The 22683-nt window shown below is 39.8% G+C and overlaps 1 protein-coding gene across 3 annotated transcripts in view; it reads left to right on the top strand.

The window, feature by feature from the left end:
• Nucleotides 1-22683, top strand: part of CCDC191 (coiled-coil domain containing 191) — an 84267-nt gene that overhangs the window by 28011 nt on the left and 33573 nt on the right. For all 3 annotated transcript variants that reach the window (XM_070406227.1, XM_070406225.1, XM_070406228.1), the window contains 3 exons: nucleotides 630-783; nucleotides 11950-12140; nucleotides 20568-20862. In XM_070406227.1, the coding sequence (XP_070262328.1) occupies nucleotides 630-783; nucleotides 11950-12140; nucleotides 20568-20862 (640 nt within the window). The remainder of the gene's footprint in view (nucleotides 1-629; nucleotides 784-11949; nucleotides 12141-20567; nucleotides 20863-22683) is intronic.

The raw sequence follows: 22683 nt of genomic DNA, 5'->3' as shown, positions 1-22683 counted from the left end.
ATGAGAAAGAATCAATAATTGGGCGAGAAAGAGGATGACCAGAAAGATGAGCAATGAAGTTACTAACAGACTCTTGTGACTTGCCCGAAGGCCTTTTCTTTATTTTTATTAAGTTCTGTATTTTCTCTTTTTAGCTCTTTCAAGATTAATATAAATTCTGTTCTTACTCAATAACACCTGATTCTTTTATTATCTTTCTCCCTAGAAACCTTGTAAATGCCTTATTGTAAAAATCTCATTCCTTTTTTGTGCCATCCTTATGAGAAGAGAGAGAATTTATGTCTATGTTAGAGAATACCTAGTAGTTGTTAACTCTCAAATTTTGATTACAATATCACTCAATATTAAACTCAATAAAAATACTTTACTAAAATGTCTATAGAGATGTCTACTTTTCAGAGCACATTATAACAATTTTATTTCATTTTACCTGTATTTTATTTTAAAAAGGAATAAACTAAGCCTCAAAAAAAAAAAAAAAAAAACTACCCTATTATGTAGCTTTAAAGCCAGATCTAAAAATCTGTGTCTCCTGATGGAAAATTCAGTATTCACTCCACTATGGTCTGTTGTAATTACTCATTGTTAAGTCTGTTGTTCATGTGTGTATTTTTAAATTGTTATAACAGAGAGAAGAAAAAGCAAGAAGAAAGTTCTCCAAAATATCCAGAAAAAGGCATGTTTCAAGATGTTCATACTCTTCTGGAGGAAGAAAAAATGGCAAAAGAAAGAAAGAAGAAACTGAAAGAGTTCTTAATCCAAACTTACAAGGAAAATCACCAGGTGGGAATTGTAGTGTTTCTTTACTCAGCATTCTGTAGCATAAATGACAAAAGCTCCATCAGAGATGGGATAAAGCAACACTAAGCCCAACTGAGCCGATTTTTTTTTAAGCTAAACATATTTGATGGTGGCTTTTTAGACTGACGGTCAAGAAGTCATAAGAATTCAGGTATAAAACAACAAGAGTTTGGTCAGAGTTTTGGCTTTAGGAATAAAGAGGGAAGTGTGGTAGGAGGAAATGTTAAGAATTGGGATTAACATTTTGAGAAAGATTGGCAAAGACTCTTAGATGCTGTGTCCTTCCTGAGACTGACAGAGTGGGTGTGACCTCCTGCAGTAACAGGTCAGATTTCTGAAAGAAAGTAGGAAGCAAATGAGTACTCAGGGGGCCATCTTGAGAAACATAAGGAAACAGTGCCATGATATATTACCCAACCAGTGAGAGATGAATAAGATATGTGTTCCCAATAAGATTAACTTTTAAACTTTATTGGGGAAGTCCACTATACAAGAAGAAGAAATAATAATGTATGTTTTAGATGTAAGTGCTAGGTATGAATTTTAGACACATAAGAATTTTACAAATGTAGTGCCCTGCTAAAACAGATTACTCAATTTTAGAAGGACCAGCCAGTGTATGTAAACATGAGATTGTGAATGAATTATCTCCACTTTGTCACAGATTCTGCTTGATTTGAACCTATACTTTATTATTATAGTTTTTATTTTTATTTTTTTAAAATATATTTTACTGATTTCTTACAGAGAGGAAGGGAGAGGGAGAGAGAGTTAGAAACATCGATGAGAGAGAAACATCGATCAGCTGCCTCCTGCACACCCCTTACTGGGGATGTGCCTGCAACCAAGGTACATGTCCTTGACCGGAATCAAACCTGGGACCTTTCAGTCCGCAGGTCGACGCTCTATCCACTGAGCCAAACCAGTTATGGCATAGTTTTTATTTTTAAATAATCTTAGACATACAGAATAGTTGCAAAAATGTGTACACAGAGTTCCTGAATACCCTTCACCCAGCTTTCCCCAATATTAATATCTTGCATAAGCATAGTATAATTATCAAAACGAGGAGATTAACATTGGTATGATACCATTAAATACCATTAACTAAACGATAGCTTCTACTAGAGACCCGGTGCACAGATTCATGCACCAGTGGGGTCCCTCGGCCTGGCCTGCAGGGATTGGGCCAAAACCAGCTCTCCAACATCTCCCAGAGGGTCCTGGATTGCAAGAGGGTTCAGGCCAAAGCCGAGAGAGCCCACCAGTGCACTATCGGGGCCAGGGAGGGACCGAGGGAGGGCTCTAGGGCGTGTCAGGCCCATCTCGCCCAGTCCCAATCAGCTGGACCCCAGCAGCAAACTAACCTACCAGTCGGAGCATCTGCCCCCTAGAGGTCAGTGTGTGTCATAGTGACTGGTCGAAGGAATGGTCAGACAATTAGCATATTAGGCTTTTATTATATAGGATTAGAATGTCACCAGTTTTTCTGTTATGTCCTTTTTCTGTTCTAGGACTCAGTCCATAATTTTGTGTTGCATTTAGTTGTTATGTCCATAGTCTCCTCCCAGTTTCTATCTTTCCTTATCTTTTATGATCTTGACATTTTTGAAGAGTACTAGTCAGGCATATTGTAGAATGTCTCCCAATTTGGGTTTTCTGATGTTTTCTTCTGCTTAGATTGAGATTATGCATTTTGGGTAAGAATACTACAAGAAGTGAGGTTCTGCCCATCTCAGTACATAACATTAATATGTCTTATTACTGCTGATGTTAACCTTGATCACTTAAGATTGTGTCTGATGGGTTTCCCCACTATAAAGTTACTATTTTCCCTTTGTAACCCATAAATGTCTTAGAGGAAATATTGTGAAATTATGCAACTATCCTGCTTATTCTTAAACTTTCACCTATTAATTTTAGCATCCATTGGTGGATCTTGCCTGTAACAATTATAGAATGTGATATTTGTCTAATGATAATTTTGTATTTCCCTCATTTCTTCTCCATTTATTAATTGAAATTCTTCTAGAAGGAAAAACTACCTCTTCTTCCCCAGTTATTTATTTATTCATTTATTCAATAATTTGTCTGTATCAATATAGACTCATGGGTATTTATTTTATTCTGTGGGTTATAACCTAATATTTTTGTTGTTTACTTTCTTACTCAAATTGTTCTAACTTTGACTCTTTTGCCCTTTCAAAACCCATCTTTTTGGGGTACTTCCTTTCTGTCTATCACCACAAGATGTTTTAGGCTAATCTTGTTTTTCCCTGCCCTAACCCTGGAACCAACCACTTCTACATGGAACCTGGTTCCTTTTATTGGAGAATAATATTTAGAAACCAAGATCATGGAACTAGGTATGTTCACTGCTCCTGGAGTGTCATTGTCTCTAGACCCTCCCCGCTTGGCAGACATAATTGGGAAATATGTGTATGTATACAAACCCACATGTGCACACACATTATATTTATTTCCGTGGCTGTCAGTATGCATATTAAAATCCATGAGTTCACACTGGTGCCTCCAAGTCCAGTGCAATACACAGGATCATACTATCCTTCCCCCTTCCTTATTTGTAACTTATTTCTGTATCTAGCTGTGTATACTATATAATAAAAGGCTAATATGCAAATTGACCGAATGGCAGAATGACCAGTCGCTATGATGCACACTGACCACCAGGGGGTAGATGCTCAATGTAGGAGCTACCCCCTGGTGGTCAGTGCACTCCCACAGGGGGAGCACCACTCAGCCAGAAGCCCTGAGCTGGGCTGACAGCTGGCAAGCGCAGCTGCAGTGGCAGGAGCCTCTCCCACCTCCGCAGCAGCGCTGAGGATGTCCTGGAGTGGGCCTAAGCCATCAGTCGGACATCCCCCGAGGGCTCTCATACTGCGAGAGGGCGCAGGCCAGGCTGAGGGACCGCCCCCGAGTGCACAAATTTAATGCACCAGGCCTCTAGTATACAATAAAATAACTTCAACTCTAACCCAGCACCACAGGTTTTAGCATAGCCTTTCCTTCTTGCTTATCTAGAAGTGAATAACCTGAAGCTTATTATCTAAATATATTTACTTACTTATTTTATCTTAGTATATTATAAAGTAGTTTCAGAATACCTAACCCATGTAACTATGGACATAAATTTACTGAGTAGAGTATAATATTTATGCCATTATTTTTGTTTTTAGCCTTATTAGCCAAAATATTGTTTTCCAGAGTTACTTAGGTCCTCCTTCCCTTTCAGTGTGATGATTGTTAGTGAACCTCTAATTTAGATTTCCCCAGTGTGTATGGGTATATCTGAGACATGGGGAAAATCTACCACAATGCTTGTCAGGCTTTTACATTGACTTGGCTGGAGATAGGATGGTCCTCAGGTAAATGCCATTGGAGTAGCAGGCCCTCTGGGCTCATTCTCTTGGTCCCAGCCCACATTCCTAGCCTATTCCCAAGGAGCCTGGAGCTGCCCTTGGGTAATGAAACTTGGATACTCAGCAGCCTAAATATGGCCACAGGATAAAAAGGGGAAAGATGCCTAGCTGCCTTGCAGTGAGCGGCTAAATAACAGGAAGCTCCTGTCAGCACCCTCAGAATGGGTCACTGGCACAAACCCAGCAGCTGTCTCTGTAGAGTATTTGCAAGAAGACTTTAAAGAATATGTTTTAAAGAGTTGCTCTAGTTTGGGTTCCATTAATTCCTGTACTTTTTGTGCTTTGGCTCTGGATTGTATTTGCTCCCCGAACAAACTCCTTTTTTTAAAGATTTTATTTTTTTATATGTTTTTTAAATTGATTTCAGAAAGAGGAAAGGAGAGGAAGAGAGAGAGGTAGAAACATCAATAATGAGAGAATCATTGATCAGCTTCCTCCTGAATGCCCCCTTCTGGGGATTGAGCCCACAACCGAGGTATGTACCCTGACCAGGAATGGAACCGTGACCCCGCAGTTCATAAGTCGACACTCAACTGCTGAGCCACACCAGCCAGGCAACACCCCAAACAATCTCTTAACATCACATTTGGAGCATGTTATTTAATAAGAGACTTTCTGAGAGAAACAGAGCAGGCTCTCATTAAAACACAAGTTCAGGTGCAGCACTATTCATGCACCTTTCCCACACATTTCATTTCTAAGCCTCATTGTTTTATGAAAAAAATCTATAGATTTTTTTATAGAAATTTTTTACTTCTAGCCTATCCTATTTTTTCTTTGATCTTACAGTGAAATCTCTTGGGGAGATTCAGCAATCCACATGTCATTGCTAATTAGCAGAAACAACACGAGGGATTATGAAGTTCTTACACCATTTGGAAAACAGCCTTCTTAATTTTGCACCCTATTCTGAAATACATTTCATGTTTTCTTAATAAGATAAGAAAGTCTACAATCTTTCCTACTTGTGAAAGATGAAGAGAACAATGAAAGATGGGTTGACACTAACCTAAATCTTTATTCTATGGGGAACCAAAATTGCTTTTTGGTTGGGTTTTTCTAAGAGTCATTGTTAATGTTATGTTTGTGGCATTGTGCCTTCCAGAAGGTCACCCCAAACTAAACCAAGGAACCATGGGTATGTATGGAAAAAAAGCCTGGATTTTTTTTCTGACAAGGTGATGAGAACTGTAGTTAAGTACCTCGTTTATATAGCATGATTCCTTCCCAAACATCTTAGTTTTATCAGGACTGCCTACACACTACTGAAGCAAAACAATTTCTGAACTGAAACATAGCAGCCATCCTCTCAGCAATGTTGTCTGTTTGGGGAAGGAAATGAAGGAAAAGCCTCTTTGGAAATAAAACTACCGAAAAGAGAAATGTCAGGCACACATGAAGAATACTGGGAGTTGTGTAAATCTTTCCTCTAAGTTTATTGCCAAGGACCATGTGTGGTATACATATAGCCAACTCTCTGGACAACTTCCACGTAAAATCCTAAGATTGGTAAGGAGGTTTTTTGTTTTGTTATTATATTCTTCCTTACCCTCATCCAACAAATAACCCAGGTTTCTTATTCTCTCAGAAGGGACACTGAGGGCCAATTTACACATTGCACTGATGTTTTGTTTTTCAAACATGAAGCCTTTTTTGATCCCACAGATTCTATTCATGTATATATGATTTTTTTTCTTTTAAAAAAACTAATTAAATTCTGCTTTGAAATTTTAAGAAAAGAACCTTTGGCACAAATAAAGTTCATCCTCTAAATTTTTACAGAGTAGAATATCCTTTTCCCTAAACAGTAGACATTTCAGGTGAATATATTTATAAGGATCTTGAGACCAATGTGGGTGAGGAACAAATGACATCATATCATTGTCTTATTGTTGGACTACTGTAGAGGTGAATTGAGCATTTGTCTAATATATTCTGAGGTAAGCTGTACTTTTGGCAGTGTGTGTGTGTGTGTCTGGGTGTAGGGGGCAGTGGGCAGGGAGTGGGGATTCATAGAGAGGGGAAGAAGGTCTAGAAGGGGAAGAAAGGAAAGGAAAGAGAAAGTGATGAGGAGCAGTAAGTCTTCCTTCCCTCTTAAAAATATGGTCCAGGCCATGTTGGGAAAGGAGCCTTATCTGAATGGCTGGTGATAGCTGTGTTATGGTCATTCTTCTTTAAAAGATCCCAGAGAGTCTTACTGGCTATGAATTTACTGTATGGCAAGACTAAGCAATTGCTCTCTGAATTCTACTAGAGTGAAGCAGAATTAGCTCATTACAGCAGTATTATTGATTGAAACTTCTTAACAAAATTAAGAAGAATTTACAAAATGCCCTTATGTTAGCAATGCATATCGATGCTTTTATGGGTGAAATGATATAATGTCTGATGTCTGGGATTTATTTTTAAATACTCCAAAAAAAAAAAAAGTAGGGAGAGGAGAGATGAAACAAGATTAGCACAGTGTTGATAATTCTTTTTTTTTATTTTTATTAAATATATTGGGGTGACATTGGTTAATAGGATGATAATTCTTGAAGCTGAGTGAGGGGTTTAATTCTTCTGTTCTATTTTTGGATGTGTTTGCTAAATTTTTATAATTAGCATTCTTAACTTTGAAAAAGAAAGGAAATACAAAATACAGATGTAAAAATCAGCATCACATCTTCCAGCATATAACAAGGATATAGCTTTTTGTCCATAGCCAATAGACAAAGGTAGCATTTCACACAGCAACCGTTGTCAAGTTTAGGCCTCCAGATTTTTGCGTGGAACTCAACAGCATGTCAAGTCTTGGCACTGAGTATTTTCCCTAATGTGTGTAGTTATAGGAGCATATGTATATGGCTGAGGGTAGGAGACACATGATTTCCTCTCTTTTCTTTTGAAAATTACAAAAATCAGGAGTAGGGTGCTTCACAAGGTACCACTTTTCAGTGCTGCTCCTTCCTGGGGCATTTATTTTGCCAATATCCTCCTCTCTCCAACCCCAGACACTTCATATGGTCTGTGGCGTCTTTCACCCAGCTACAGTAATCCACAAAAGGAAAAAAGAAGTTGTGGATCGCTTCCTTGTGTAGCGATAGAGTGTCTGTTCCTTTCGGCCTGGGAACAGCAAGGAGTCCGGGCCCAGGGGAGAGGAGAGCTTGGTTGCTAACACTCGAGTCTTGGCCAACTCCCCTAGACCACTATTTGCACCGCAGTTAGTTCCATTAAGTAAAAATAAATTGTAAACTTGTTGACATTTTTGTCCTCTTTACAGTTCATTGTTTAGTTTTCCATAGCAGAGAATTCTGATGCAATTATCACTGAGCTTTCTGACAAAAGGGAAGTAGCTGAGGAATTTTGAAGAGTTACCAACTTCATTAATCAGAACAAGCATCTCTAGTGACAGGGTTAAAATTACAATGAAGATTAGATAGCAAATTGCTGTTCCACCCAATGTCAATCACTCCCAGTGACAGTGGTGTGATTACACTTCAGGGAAGAGCCTTCTTGCCAACACAAGGAGGGCAACTTAAGTGCAGGTAATAAATTTGGCAGGGTGAACTATCATTTCTTCTCTTGAGCAGAATCCTTAATGACTAAATAATGTCTTGTAGCGGCCTTTGAGAAGAGAAAAGCATTTCACTTAAAAAGTTTCTAACTTTCATTTTGTATTTTATTTTTGAAATTATTATAGATATGTACTTGGGAACAGTCTTTCCCACAGTGATTTCCAGTATTTTATTGACCTGTATGAAGCCTTATTTATCACCACAACTATGTAAAGAGATGTGGAAGTTAGTAAAAGAATGCATTACTATGCAGGGGTAGGCAAAAGTAGTTTTAAAGTTGTGAGTATGTGAAACATGGAGTTTATTCTTGCATTATTATTTATTTGTTAATTGTTATATTATTTATTATTATTATTATTAACCTGCTTTTGCCCATCCCTGTATTTGAAAATCTATCAGAAATAAACACATGGTGCAGAGAAAACTGAAGCTAGTAAGAATGGAGAGAGGTCAGACTGGTTGTCCAGCTAGTTAAAACATTAAGTTCTGTCTTCAACAGAGTATATATCTCTTCCAACCCAATTGTGGTTTTAAATACTAGTTCTGTTTCAAAGAGCTAAGAGATAAAGCACTATTATAGTTCTGGAGTGTAGAACCAAAGAGGAGAAACTGACCTGGGAGAGCAGGAACTTATAATAGAAAGGATGTAGATCATGACTATGAATGTGTGCTGCTTCTCGTCCCTTCTGAATCAGAGTGCTTGCATCTCCCAGAGGAGACAGAGAGTATTTTCCTTTCCCAAATGTTTTCCTTTAAGCAATTTGTGGGGCTCTTGTTTGCCTGAATAATGTTTGCTGTGAGTCAAGAATAACCAATTAGCTATTCTTCATTCATACTTTTATTTTTTTATTAAAATTTTAATGGGATTGCATTTTTTAGTAGACAGGATAAGAACTAATAGCAAGCTGCCTGGCTGGTGTTGCTCAATGGTTGAGCATCCTATGAACCAGGAAGTCACAGTTCGATTCCCAGTCCAGGCACATGCCCGGGTTATGGGCTCAATCCCCAGTAGGGGGCGTGCAGCCAATCAACAATTCTCTCTCCTCCTTGATGTTTCTATCTCTCTCTCCCTCTCCCTTCCTCTCTGAAATCAATAAAAAAAACAATAGCAACCTGATGTTAAGAAAGCTGCCATTTGACACAACATGGATGGGTCTTGAGAATATCAGGCAAAGTGAAATAAGTTAGACAGAAAAAGTTAGGAACCATATGATTTCACTCATATGTGGAATATGAAACTGAAAGCAACAAATGAACAAACAAGATAATCAAACAAAAACTCATAGACGCAGATAACAGTATGGTGGTTACCAGAGGAAAAGTACATGGGTGGGGGGCAGTAAAGAATAAAGGGGGTCAAATATATGGTGATTTGACTTCGGTTGGTAGGCACCCAGTGCAATATACAGATGTTGTATCATTGAATTGTACACTTGAAACCTATATAATCTTACTAACCAATGTTACTCAATAAGAAAGGGAGGAGCAACATTAGCCCTCGGGACAAAAAGAAGTCTGTCACTTTCCTGCTATTAACTTCTGTGTAGTGAAACGGAATTATAGACCTTTAAAACTGATCATTTGCTATCTAAATCTACACTTAAGTATTTTAAAAGAAATAGATTGACTGTAGAATTCTTTCTTTTAAATTCAGATATGTTCTAGCCCTAACCGGTTTGGCTCAGTGGATAGAGCGCTGGCCTGCAGACTCAAGGGTCCCAGGATCGATTCCAGTCAAGGGCATGTACCTTGGTTGTGAGCACATACCCAGTGGGGAGTGTGCAGGAGGCAGCTGATCGATGTTTCTAACTCTCTATCCCTCTCCCTTCCTCTCTGTAAAAAAATCAATAAAATATATATATTTTTTAATTCAGATGTTCTAGCAGTGCTTTTCTAACCCTAGTAAGTTGTATATCAAGTTCTTTCTCTTTCAGCATTAAAAAAAAAAGCAAAGAACATGCCTTCCTTGTGAGGAGAGACTTTTTGTCTAAGAGAGTAAGGTTGTCAGGATGCCAGAGTGTATCCATGTTAGCCGTAGGTGTACCACTAACTCTTTACTTTGTGAATTCAGTCATTAGCCCTTCTCTACTTGAAGTTCAGCTTGGTAAGGTAAAGTATAATGATATCTGCAGTCTCCATTTTGTAATGATGGTCTTCGAATTAATAAAATAGGACATGTAGGGTGCTTTGAACTTAGAGAGAAAAGGAATGTAGAAATCTAAGAAGGGAACTATTAGTAAATAGTGTTATTGTCAAAGTGGATTATGTTTGTGCTATTTCATCATTAGACATATTCTAGGAGATAAAAATCAAGTAATTCAAGAGGAATCTCTTAAATGAATCTCATAAGTAAAGGATATTTTCTTTTGACTATGGCACACAAGGGAACATTTTTTCATGATGTATTTTGTGGGATAAACAGATGTAATGCAAAAAGCATAACCCCTCCACCTGGCAGCTGTTTTCCTTCCTTGTTATGACTTAAGGATATTTTATATTCAGCAAATCTCCCTTCTATTGTTTCTCTCTTCTTCCACCTTCTCTCCCTCCTTCTACCGAATCTGAGATAAAGGTTCAGAAAATGTGCCTTCGTCTGGCCAAGTGGATACTCCCTATGTTATCGATCTTTTAATTTATTCTCTCTCCCTATGACACCTCAAAATCTATATCTTAAGCAACTTTGTTCAGAGTTTCCAAATTCAAACACAGTGGTGTGCTTACTAAATGTTGAAATAATGAAAGATAAGTATTTTTATAAAGAAAGAAGCAGTAAATCGGGTTGACCCTGGGAGGGCTACCAAGTTCTCGCTGCTGGACATCAGGCATCCCTCAGACCTCCCCACAGAGGCACCTCCTATGAGGTTGCTTTCCATTTAGTGCTCCCCATACTTGGTAACGCTCCCAGACTTGCCATTCCCATTAATGGAGCTGGGGTCTTTCCTTCCAGAGGCTCCCAGTCTAGTGCAAACCAGTGAACAGGTGATCGTAATGCAGTGTGTTGAGTGTCTTGACTAAAGAAAGCATAGATTGCTCTGGAAGGGCACTGACATTTGGGGAGAGTGGTGGGTCATAGGAGGGCTCCCTACGGGAGGTGACTCCTGAAGTATTCAGGTAGGGAGAGGAGAGAAGGGGAGGGAGAAATTAGGATGACCATAGATAGAAAACTGTGAAACAGTATGGTTAGTGTAAGGCCAAGAGATGAAAGTAATTTGATGTACCAGGAACATAAAGTTTGCTGTGAAAGTAGAAGATATAGACAAGGTCTAGATCTCAGAGATTTTTCTTAGACAAGGGCCATGAACACTTCTCTAGCGCATCCTTAGGGTCAGCAGACCTTGTCTGATTATTGTCACATGCATACTGTGGGAGATTGCAGGCAGCCTGAGTGTCTAGTCCAGGGGTGGGCAAACTTTTTTACTCGAGGGCCACAATGGGTTCTTAAACTGGACCGGAGGGCCGGAACAAAAGCATGGATGGAGTGTTTGTGTGAACTAATATAAATTCAAAGTAAACATCATAACATAAAAGGGTACGGTCTTTTTTTTTTTTTTAGTTTTATTCATTTCAAACGGGCCATATCCGGCCCGAGGGCCGTAGTTTGCCCACGGCTGGTCTAGTCTCTCTAGGCCTGCTCCACCAAGGCCCTAACATAGTTAGGGGTCACCCAGCTCAAGCTACTGTTTTTAGTTGTCTTGTTCCCACTCCATCCTTATGGGACCTCCCATGTTCATTCATGCAGGACATCAGCAGAATTAGTAACAGGGATGAATTAAATGGTTGGTATTGTAAATCCCAAGATAGCCTGGCACGGGAGATCCTGTTGGAAGCAGGTCTTTCAAGCCTCTCAGACAAGCCCTTTGTCTTAGACCTTAAATGTGACTGTTACTCCAGCTCCCCATAGAACTGGTGCCTTACAAGGAGGATGAAGTTTTAGTTTAAGTCATGAGGCTGAGAGTGCCTCAGTTGCATGACTTGAATATTTCTTGTCATTATTAGCATAAAGTAATTGTGCCTGGTCTGTTCCCCTTCTATTAACACAACAGTTGCTAATTTTGTTAGAAAAAGCGTGAGGCAGAAATCTGAGGAGAGGGCTCTATTTTAGAAACACTAGTGCTGATCAGTGGTGATTTTACAAATGTTTCCAATTGTAGTGTCAAACGCGCTATTTCTCTGCCTGGCACAAGCTGATTCTTGACCACAGGATTAAGCTGGGGAAAGCTGGGACTCTGTCCGACTGGAAGTTTCAACTGAAGGTCCTGAAGGCCTGGAGAGACTACACGAGATCTCGGAGGCTGGAGCGGGAGACACAAGCCATGGAGCGTGAGCTCAGGGAAGAAAACAGGTACCATTATTTACCATGAAAGCCCTTCTAGTGCATTTATCTAGGACAACTTTCCTCTTGATGAATCCAGAAATGAATTCTCAAACTCTGTTCTCTGGAATCATCTCACCTGCTTATAAAATGTGCTAACAATTGTTTTCCGTTGCATCCCAAACTAGAAAAATTTAACTGAAAAGTATAAGCAGAAAAATCTATAATAATAAAAGTGTAATATGCTAATTAGACCAGACAGGCGAACGACCTTCCGGACATTATTCAGGATGTCCTTCTGGACGCAGCCACGGTGGCGAGGGCCGAGGCAGAGGCAGTTAGGGGTGATCAAGCAGGCAGGCAGAAATGGTTAGGGGCGATCAGGCTGGCAGGCAGAGTGGTTAGGGGTGATCAGACAGACAGGCAGGTGAGCGGTTAGGAGCCAACGGTCCCGGATTGCGAGAGGGTGCAGGCCAGCCTGAGGGACACCCCCATGCACGAATTTCGTGCACCAGGCCTCTGGTTACTTAATAAAAATATACTAATGTGCATGCTTTCCTTTTTTAAAGGAAGCAGGTATCATGCTTTTTCCCTTGTCCTCAGATGTAGCAGCATTTCACTTGCACTGTTTTACAATTCAAAAGACAGAGTTTGGTTTATATGCCAGTAATTCACATTGGTAGATTACTATCTGCACATAGAATATTAATTAGGGACACCGAGAACATCCATCTGGGAGGACAGACCTGCCAAGAGTGATTCCTCCCATTCCCCCATCTTTTGTTCTTCATCTTGTGTAGAGGTTTTGACACCTTTTTATCAACTTCCTCTTATTCTTGTGAATGACAAAATTTGTCTTCAAGTAAAACTTTCTTTGCTCCATCTTCTTAAATACATTCTGTTCTTTTCATTTCCAAGTTTAACTTTCCATTCTTGAACCAAAATCATATATGTAGAAGCAACAATTTGTTGATTTGGGAGAGGGCAGTTCATGTTTTTATATTTGCTCACTTCTCTACCAACAACCCTGTTATTCATTCAGGGTGAGAAACTAAAGGGATGGTATATGAAAGCATTGGGCATTGTTATGCAGAAGGGAAGGACACCCCTTAGAGTTGTACAACTATGTGACAGCATTAGGCCCTGGGAAGGATCTGTAGGAGACTGATGCATGGCTCCTTGTCCTCAAAGAACTCACAATTTTGTGGGGAAAACAAGATCTAGAAACAGTAGAGCTATTGAATAGCATTATAAACTGCGTAAAGCATCCCCTCTGATAAGACCTTAGCAGAGGGAAGTGTCGCTGTAACTAAGGAGACTCCTACAGAGTGCCAGGAAAGGTTTCATCAAGAAGATGGGTCATGAGCTGGGCTCTGCACAGTAAGTAGGATGCTCCTAAGTGGAAATAAGGAGATGAGGTGATGGCATGGAGTGTAGCCATTCATATTGGCTGGAGATCATCAAGCATGTGGTTGTAAAGATCATCAACTTGCAAAAGGCCTTGAATGCCAGGACAAGGAGTTTAAGTATTTTTTTTTTTTGTAAATAGAAGCAAATTCTTGAAGGTTTTTAAGCAAGAGGGGGGCCTAGTCAATTTTACTTTCTACAGTATGCTATAGAAAATTTTCATTAAAATAGTCAACATAGAGAACTCTTTCGTAATTCATTTCTAAATTCTCAGGACCTAGTGATTGATATAAGGGATTAAGTCTAACTGAAATAGGAATAGCTGGAAATGGATTTGTTGGATAAAGAAAGGAAACTGGATGTGTTATAAAAGGGAAGCAACATGAGTAAGGGCATAAAGGAGTAGAAACTGAGATGTTTTTTTTTTTTTTTTTTAAATTAAATCTTTATTGTTCAGATTATTACATTTGTTCCTCTTTTTTCCCCCCATAACTCCCCTCCTTCCAGCTCCCACCCCACCCTCCACCCTCACTCCCCACCCACTGTGTTCATCCATAGGTGCATGATTTTTGTCCAGTCACTCCCCGCATCTCCCACACCCCTTTTTCCCCCAAGAATAGTCAGTCTATTCCCTTTCTATGTCCCTGATTCTATTATAATCACCAGTTCATTCTGTACATCAGGTTATTTATTCACTTGATTCTTAGATTCATTTGTTGATAGATGCATGTTTGTTGTTCATAATTTGTATCTTTACCTTTTTCTTCTTCTTCCTCTTCTTAAAGGATACCTTTCAGCATTTCATATAATACTGGTTTGGCGGTGATGAACTCCTTTAGCTTTTCCTTATCTGTGAAGCTCTTTATCTGACCTTCAATTCTGAATGATAGCTTTGCTGGATAAAGTAATCTTGGTTGTAGGTTCTTGGTATTCAGCACTTTGAATATTTCTTGCCATTCCCTTCTGGCCTGCAAAGTTTCTGTTGAGAAATCAGCTGACAGTCGTATGGGTATTCCCTTGTAGGTAATTGAGCCTCTTTCTCTTGCTGCTTTTAAGATTTTCTCTTTGTCTTTTGCTCTTGGCATTTTAATGATGATGTGTCTTGGTGTGGTCCTCTTTGGATTCCTTTTGTTTGGGGTTCTCTGCGCTTCTTGGACCTGTAAGTCCATTTCTTTCACCAGGTGGGGGAAGTTTTCTGCCATTATTTCTTGAAATAGGTTTTCAATATCTTGCTGTCTCTCATCTTCTGGCACTCCAATGACTCTGATATTAGACCGCTTAAAGCTGTCCCAGAGGCTCCTTACACTATCTTCACACTTTCGGATTCTTTTTTCATTTTGCTTTTCCAATTGGGTGTTTTTTGTCGAATCTTTGGTTTGATTATTGTACTCCTCTGGTCTGCTATTGGGTATAATATTCTTTATTTCAGTCCGTGTATGCTTACTTTCTAATTTCTTTATCGTAGCATCGAGGGTCTCATTAGTTTTCGTGAGGCTCTGCACAAATTTATGGCAAGCCCTCAAAATTGCGATTCTTAGCTCCATATCCTCCATTTCTGTCATGTTTTTTTGTCTCCGCATCTTTTATGCTTTCTTGGTGCACCCCCTTGTGGTCTCTGTGCGCAGTCTTGTTCTAGCCAAGCCTTAATTGTTGTAGTTAACACTAGAGGGGTTTGACCACCAGGCCGGCTGGCTGTGGAAATCAGCTGTGTGGAAAACGTGTGCCTTCTGGGGAGGTGCTAATCCAGCCTTTGCCTGAGGCGATCGGCAAATGGCTGTGCGCAGGTTTTGGGCGGGGCGGGATCAACAGGGCGGGCGGAGGGAGCAGTTATGGCCACGCTCAGTCCCGTTCCCAGAGGCTCTGCTTCTCAGAACCCCGCAGCCGCTGCAAACCTCGGAGAGAAAGCTGCCCTCAGGTCCCAACTGATGCCGGATAATCCCGCTTCTCCCGTTTGAGTCTGGGTCCCTAGAGACTCGCCCAGATCTGGAGCCCAGAGTCTGAGACTCACTCCCGACAGAAAACGACAACCGCGCCCTCAGCCACCAGCCCGCTTTGCGCGCGCACCTCGGTACCTTTGTATTTTCCACACTGCGCCGCCTCTGAGCCTCGATTTGCTGTTCTCTTTCCTTCTAGTTGTAGAGTCTCTCTTCAGCCAGCCTTCCTGTGGTTCTGGGTGATGTCCGTTCAGTCTTTTAGTTGTATTTTTGAAATGGTTGTTTGCGGCAGCGGTCTCCGGTGTTTACCTACGCCGCCATCTTGGTCTCTCTCCGAAACTGAGATGTTAAAGTTAAAAGTGGCTTGTGAAGTTTATATGCCAGAAGACACCTGTAGAAAAAAAATCTAAAGAACTTGAGATTCCACTGCAGTTAAACTGTTTAAATATAAAAACACTAAATGGGGATTTCATAATGTGCCAATTTTTATTAAGATCTCAGAACTTTTTGTCTCATATCTGTGAATTATTTTCAGGTATCTCTTTTTAAATGTTCAGAATGGGTACTACTTTTTTGTTTTAATTCTATATGTTACAAAGCCATTACACACCTACTCATACTCACACACTTGCGTAGACACACATACACAAACATTCCATTAAACACATTCGTAAGATGTTACCTTTTTTAAAAAAAAAAAAATGGAAGAGAGAAAATATTTAACTTATAATAATTTTTTACTACAAAACTTTAGAACAAAAATATCTTAGAGCAGGAAGGCACCTGAACACTTGTCTAATCCAGCCCCTCATTTTACAGATGGTAAAAGTAAGGCCCAGAGAGGGTAAATAATTCTCTCAAGGTCATGAAATTAAGAGTAGCTTCTCCAGGACTAGATCCTGGTCTTTTTGATTCAGAGTCAGATGCTTTTTTCTATACCACACAGCTCCATGTTAAGAAGCTTCCAGGTGATGCTTCCCTAAGACAACCATGTTTTTTTCAACTATACTGTAATTCACTTAAGGTGGTTGCAGATGAAAAATAAGAGAAGTAATTAACAAATGACAAGTCATGCTGAAATATGTGAGAAGAAAGGATCTATTAGACACAAACTGTACTTTGTGCTGCTTTCCTAAAAATCCCTGGCTCTGTGCATCTTGTTTTTTGTTCTAGAAATTGGTTTAGGATATTAAGGTGGGTGATTTTGCTCAAAGAAGGTTGGAATATTAAAGGTGGAGTAAAAAACTCAAAGGTAGCTGCTGCAAGCAGAAACCAAGAAATGTCAATGGGATCGAGGGTGTCAGGTAGTCCCCACTTTCAGCATTCTTTTGGGCAGTCATTTGTGGAGTACCTCTGTTAACATGTTATATTGCCCTTCCCTCCATGCACTCCTGGGTATCCAGAAACTGAACGGCATCTGAAGCTGATAAACCTCCTGATACGTCTGTCAGAGAGGCAGGAGGACAGACTTGCACTGTCTGGCTCATGTTAAAGCTCCATAACAGAACTGTATTGTCTTCCACGTTTTCCCTGGGGGCTACCTGGTGCATTATTGAAAGCATTAGCTTTTTCCATTCCTATTCCTGCTGAAGCTGCTCATCCCAAATGCAGCTGTTAGTGGCACTGCTGTTTTTATGTTCTGCATCAGATCTCGGCACACAAGCAGATCACTAGCATGTGGTTACTTATTTGTCATTTCTCATTTCCTTCTTTTTCTTTATTTTGTTTATATTTTTCTCATCACCATTTATCTCCCCCATATCTTCCTCCACCTCCACCTACCTCCTGCCCCACCCCCCACTGAATCACCACACCGGTGTCTGTGTTCGTGAGCTCATTCCCTTTTTCCTCGTTTCCTTTTTAAAAATTGAAGACATTCTTTCGGTACCTACAAATGTCCTAAGATAGTGTTATTACCTTACATGAGAATTTGTTCTATATAGGACAGGCAGTATAGGGCTTTTTTTAAGGGTGACATCACTTAGAGGAGGAATCTGAAGCTTAGAAACTTTCAGTCACTTGCCCAGGATTCTGACTTCCTGGTTCTATAATATGCACCAACCACTAGGTATCATTTGAGTTGTTGGCTCTAAGCATCATAGTTCAGATTTAAATTCCTCTTTAAACCTTTTATATTTTATATTCTTAGGTCTTTAGAGATGGCCTTTATCTGCATGCCGTTATATAATTGTGATGCTCAGTTTATATGCTCTTGCCACAAATTCCCTGATTTCATCTTGGCAGCATACTGGGACAGGATGTTTTCCATAGGGGAACTCTGTCTTTCATTCAGTGATTATCTGTAGCCTGTGTCTGAAACGATTTCTTTAGCTTAACATTCCTAAGCAAGTCACATCTGGTTGAGCTTTTAAGTGATTTTTCACTTTCAGAAATATGTATGTTTTCTGTGTCATCTTTTTAAAAGTATAGAAATTGGCTTGTCTGGAATATTGTCACTGCTGAAGTGAACTGCAAGGGCACAGGAGTAGACCCAGCCTTGTCTCTGGACCCCTGGCTGCTGTGTTTCCACCTTTCCACCTCGACCCACAAACACAGATATCTTAAATAGATCTTCACACCGCCTGCAAAACCATTATAGAGTAGGCTCTAAGCACTATAGTGAACATGCATTTTTGGTACCTATTTTCTTATTGTTTGAGTTTTTGTTATACTTCAAATATATTCTTCTTTTTGCCTTTTGATAGTGTCCAAATAATCTTTTCCCTGACACTCAAAATCTCAGTTTTGTTTTGGCTTGTTTATGATGTAAAAACATGAAATTAACACTTCAGGTCAATTTCACACTCCTCCATTCTGAGCGGATTGTTGTAAATCAAATTTCACATTAATCAGAGCAATGTACATTCTCCTGTGAAAATTGACGATTTTCACTTAATTATGTAAAGTTCTGTAGGGTTTTTGGAGCTTTGTTTTTCTTTGTGTGTGTGTTTTTTAATATATTTTTATTGATTTCAGAGAGAAAGGGAGAGGGAGAAAGAGATAGAAACATCAATGAGGAGAGAGAATCATGATCAGCTGCCTCCTGCACGCCCCAAACTGGGGAATGAGCCAGCAACCCCGGCATGTGCCCTGACCCAGAATTGAACCATGACCTCCTGGTTCATAGGTCAATGCTCCACCACTATGTCTCATGGGCCAGGTTGGAGCTTTGTTCTTACCTGTGTTGCTATCTTATTTATTATTCTTATGTCCTCTAAAATTTTTATTTCAAGGTTATTTCATCTCATATTAGATACTTTATTTCCATCAGAGTATATATAAATACAAATACTTATTACCACCTATATTGTACTTTCATTACAAAATCTATCAATCACTAAGTATTTATTGAATGCCAATTCAATTATTTAATTCATTAGAAAGAAGCAATTAAATATAATGAAAAATGCTCTTTGCAGAGTTGCTATTAGTATTTATCCTATGCAATGCATCATTTCGATCAACTTTACTCTCATTAATTTGTTGTTTCATTCAACTCCTCTGACATAGTCTAAAGTCTGTGACTCTAAAGTAGTCTTTTTCAAACTAAGGGCTTTAACTCTTTAGTGGGTCCTGAAATCAAGCTCAAGATGAGCTATGATTTTTTTTAAAAGAAATAGAACATATTAGAACAGAAATATCTGAGTGCGTCTCTGATAATAGGGTAAATATTGTTTGGTGAAACTTTTGTTTCAGTTATGTATAGTTTTGTTTCATACATGCACACATAAACTTGATATTGAATCACAGTGTAACATTTTTTTCTTACCGTAGATGGTGGTCAAAAAGATTTCAAAGTCATTTAAGTATTTAAGAACCACAGAAAGGTTCTCCTGACACGTTGACTTAAGAACTTCAGGATTTTTTTGTTATGACCCCCGAAAGTCCATGAGAAGAGTTAAACATTATGTTTATTTAACAGAAATGGATATGCATACAGTGTTATAGAGAACTTATTTGATTCCCCTTTACAAGATAAAATCAAGTAGGTAGCTATACAATATTAGGTTTTAAACTTCGAAGCTGACCCCTGATGCGACTAAGTTCCAAGCTCTATGCCTCACTTCTTCGGGGACAGTAAGCTTCCACTTATAGTTGGAGCTCAGAAAACCCAGGCTTGAATTCTCAACGGCCGCTCCAAGGTGTCTCCTAATGGAGAGTCCCTTTGGGGAGGGCATGTAGCTGGTACTTCCTACCCCCACTCAGTCAGTTCCCCTAATGTTCATGAAGTTTCCAGGAGCTCTTCCTTAGGAAGAGAATGAACCTGAATCCCTACAGCCTGGGAAGGAGCTCCATGGAGCAGTGCCTGTCTTTGCCTTTCACACATGTCTAGTGTTTAGCAATTATCTTCACAGGGCGGTCCTTCAATCATTTAGTTAAAGCAGGGGTCCTCAAACTACGGCCCGCGGGCCACATGCGGCCCGCCGAAAACATTTATCCGGCCCGGTGTTTTTGCCGCCGCTGCCTGTCCTGCTTAGCAGCCGACTCGTCCCGGGCCCGCAGTGCGCATGTGTGGAATGTCTGAGGGACAGTGAACTGGCCCCCTGTTTAAAAAGTTTGAGGACCTCTGAGTTAAAGGGTCTGTAAGTGAGTCCTTCTTTTCAGATAATCATTCCCTGGCCAAGAAAGTCCTCCCTTCCCAGATCTACCTTCTTAGTTTCATGTTGAACTTAATTGTTGATAATTCACTAAAGTTTTGTTCCTTTCCCTTCCTCCCAAATTTCTGTCTTCCTTAGGTTTCCCAGATAGCTGGATATCTCCCTCATCTTTTAAAAAGTACTTACTTATATACCTATTATTTTTGCTCCCTCCCCTCCAAAAGCTCTCAGAAGCTATTTTATGGTAATCAAAAAATGTAATGTGTCTTTGTGACATGATAGAACAGAATAGTCACTCTTTCTTCTGAGGTAATGTCTTGAAGTGCCAATGCCTCCCATGAGCAGACCCTTTACACCAGGGAATTTTATAAACCAGTTCCTTTTAGCTTAAATGGAAGGATAAGGTGGAGCTAAGTGGAGCATTTCTGGGACTCCTCTGGACTTGTGTTTCATTTATATCACCAAGTCACAAGCTGTAAATGGCTTATCCTTTTTAATGGAAGTGCTTTGTTGCTTAGAAAACAACAACTGGCCGCTGAGTATAACAGGAAGCACGTTCTCCAGCACCACTTTACAGAATGGCAGCATTGGCATCACCGGAAGCAAGTTCTCCGCCACCACTTTACAGAATGGCAGCATTGGCATCGTGCAGAGATCCTAAAGAGAGAGCTGGCTCTAACCAAGGAGGAAACAAGGAAGAAAATGGGTGAGCTGTTGAAGGCAGCATCACTAGGAAAACTCAGTGCAGCTGGGTCAGTAGGCACCAGTCTGCTCAAGAAGGCAACAGCCACGGTGGAGCCACCTACAGGAGAGGTACTTTGCTTTTCTTTTGCTTAGTCTTCCTGCTTACTAATCACTTGCATTTGATCTTTGCACTTGGGTAGCTTGGGCTATGTTAGCCATTGTCAGGTTGCCTTGCCTAAGCTATCTAAAAGATGAGCTGCTGTAATGCACAAAGGTTAACTTTCAATCAGTGTTCATTTTTTTGAACTGTATCCTCTTTTTATAATCACACTAGAGGCCCGGTGCATGAAATTCCTGAACAGCAGGGAGGGGTGGGGGGGGGGAGTCCCTCAGCCCGGCCTGCATCCTCTCCAATCTCGGACCTCTAGAACATCCCTCTTGCAATCTGGGACCGCTGGCTCCTAACCGCTCACCTGCCTGCCTGCCTGATCACCCCTAACCACTCTGCCTGCCAGCCTGATCACCCCTAACCATTCTGCCTACATGCCTGATCGCCCCTAACCGCCTTTGCTTGCCTGCCTGATCGCCCCTAACCACTCTCCCCTGCTGGCCTGATAGCCCCTAACTGCCTCTGTCTTGGCCCCTACCACCGTGGCTTTGTCCGGAAGACGTCTGGAAGATGTCTGGTCTATCCAGTCTAATTAGCATATTACCCTTTTATTAGTATAGATATAAACTTTGATGTAGCTCAAGCTTAAGAGGGACATAATAGAGGGAATTTAAAACAACTAAGAGAAAGACTCCTTCAGGAACAGATAATATAAAGCATTGTTTACAACTCTTGAACTCCTCTTATTTGATCATACATTTTCTTCCTAAATGAGCCTTGTGACTTATAAGAGGGGAATGTTTATGTTTTTATTTTTCTAGTGAGAAAAATCATAGATATTAATTGTAGCAATTTGGTAGGAGAAAATGACAGATGAAAAAGAAAAATAGCCTATAATTTCATTATTTGGAGATAACCACCAGTAACATGTTGAAGTAGAGCCATCTAGTCTTTTCTCTATTCAGGTATATCCAAAGTTTGCTCTTCAGTATTTTATTTAGCTTTAAATTTTTCTTCAGTCAAATAATTGAGAACATTAATCTGCCATAATATGGAAAAAGGAAGGCCATGTATTTTTCTTTTTAATAATAATATTTTTCTGCTTTTCTAAAAGATATCTTTGACATTTTCATAATATAACATGAGAATTTTTTTAAGTCAGTAAGTCTTCAAAACAGTAGTTCTCAACTGAGCATATACTGTAGAATCAGACCACTAATTCAGAATCTCACAGTGGAGCCCTTGTAGTATTTTAAAGTTCCGCAGGTGAACCTGATGAATATTCACCCACGAGTTAAGGACTACCATTATGTGCCAAATATTGTAATGGCTGCACGATATTCTATCATGAATTATAAGGTAGAATCTGTTTACTTCCTCCTCTATTACTGGACATTTAAGTTGTTTCCAGTTTGCCACAATTGCAAACAGAGCTTCAGTGAACATCCTTGTAGTTAAATCTTTGCACACGTCCATAATGCTTTACCTTGGATAATTACCTAACAATAGAATGCACATTTTATAGACTCTTACCAAGTTGCCCTTCCAGAAAGGTTGTACCGTAGGAAGTGCCTGTTTTCTTTTCTGATAACATATTTTAACATATTTTTCATTTTTACCAAGTTAACAGGTAAAATATTTTCATATTATTGCTTCAACATTTGCAAGTAGGTGTTTTTTTTCTGTTATTGTTTTCAATCCTTATCCAAGGATATTTTTTTCCATTGGTTTTCAGACAGTGGAAGGGAAGGAAGAGGGCGAGGGAAACATCCATGTGAGAGAGACCTATGGATTGGTTGCCTCCCACACATGGCTCGACCAGGGCCAGGGATCAAACCTGC

Source organism: Myotis yumanensis, unplaced genomic scaffold, assembly GCF_028538775.1.
Source record: "Myotis yumanensis isolate MYYU_CA2020_CCGP unplaced genomic scaffold, mMyoYum1.0.hap1 SCAF_2, whole genome shotgun sequence".
In the NCBI taxonomy this organism is placed as follows: Eukaryota; Metazoa; Chordata; class Mammalia; order Chiroptera; family Vespertilionidae; genus Myotis; species Myotis yumanensis.
The sequence above is the reverse complement of the archived record's forward strand: the minus strand, read 5'-3'. Positions and strand labels throughout refer to the sequence as shown.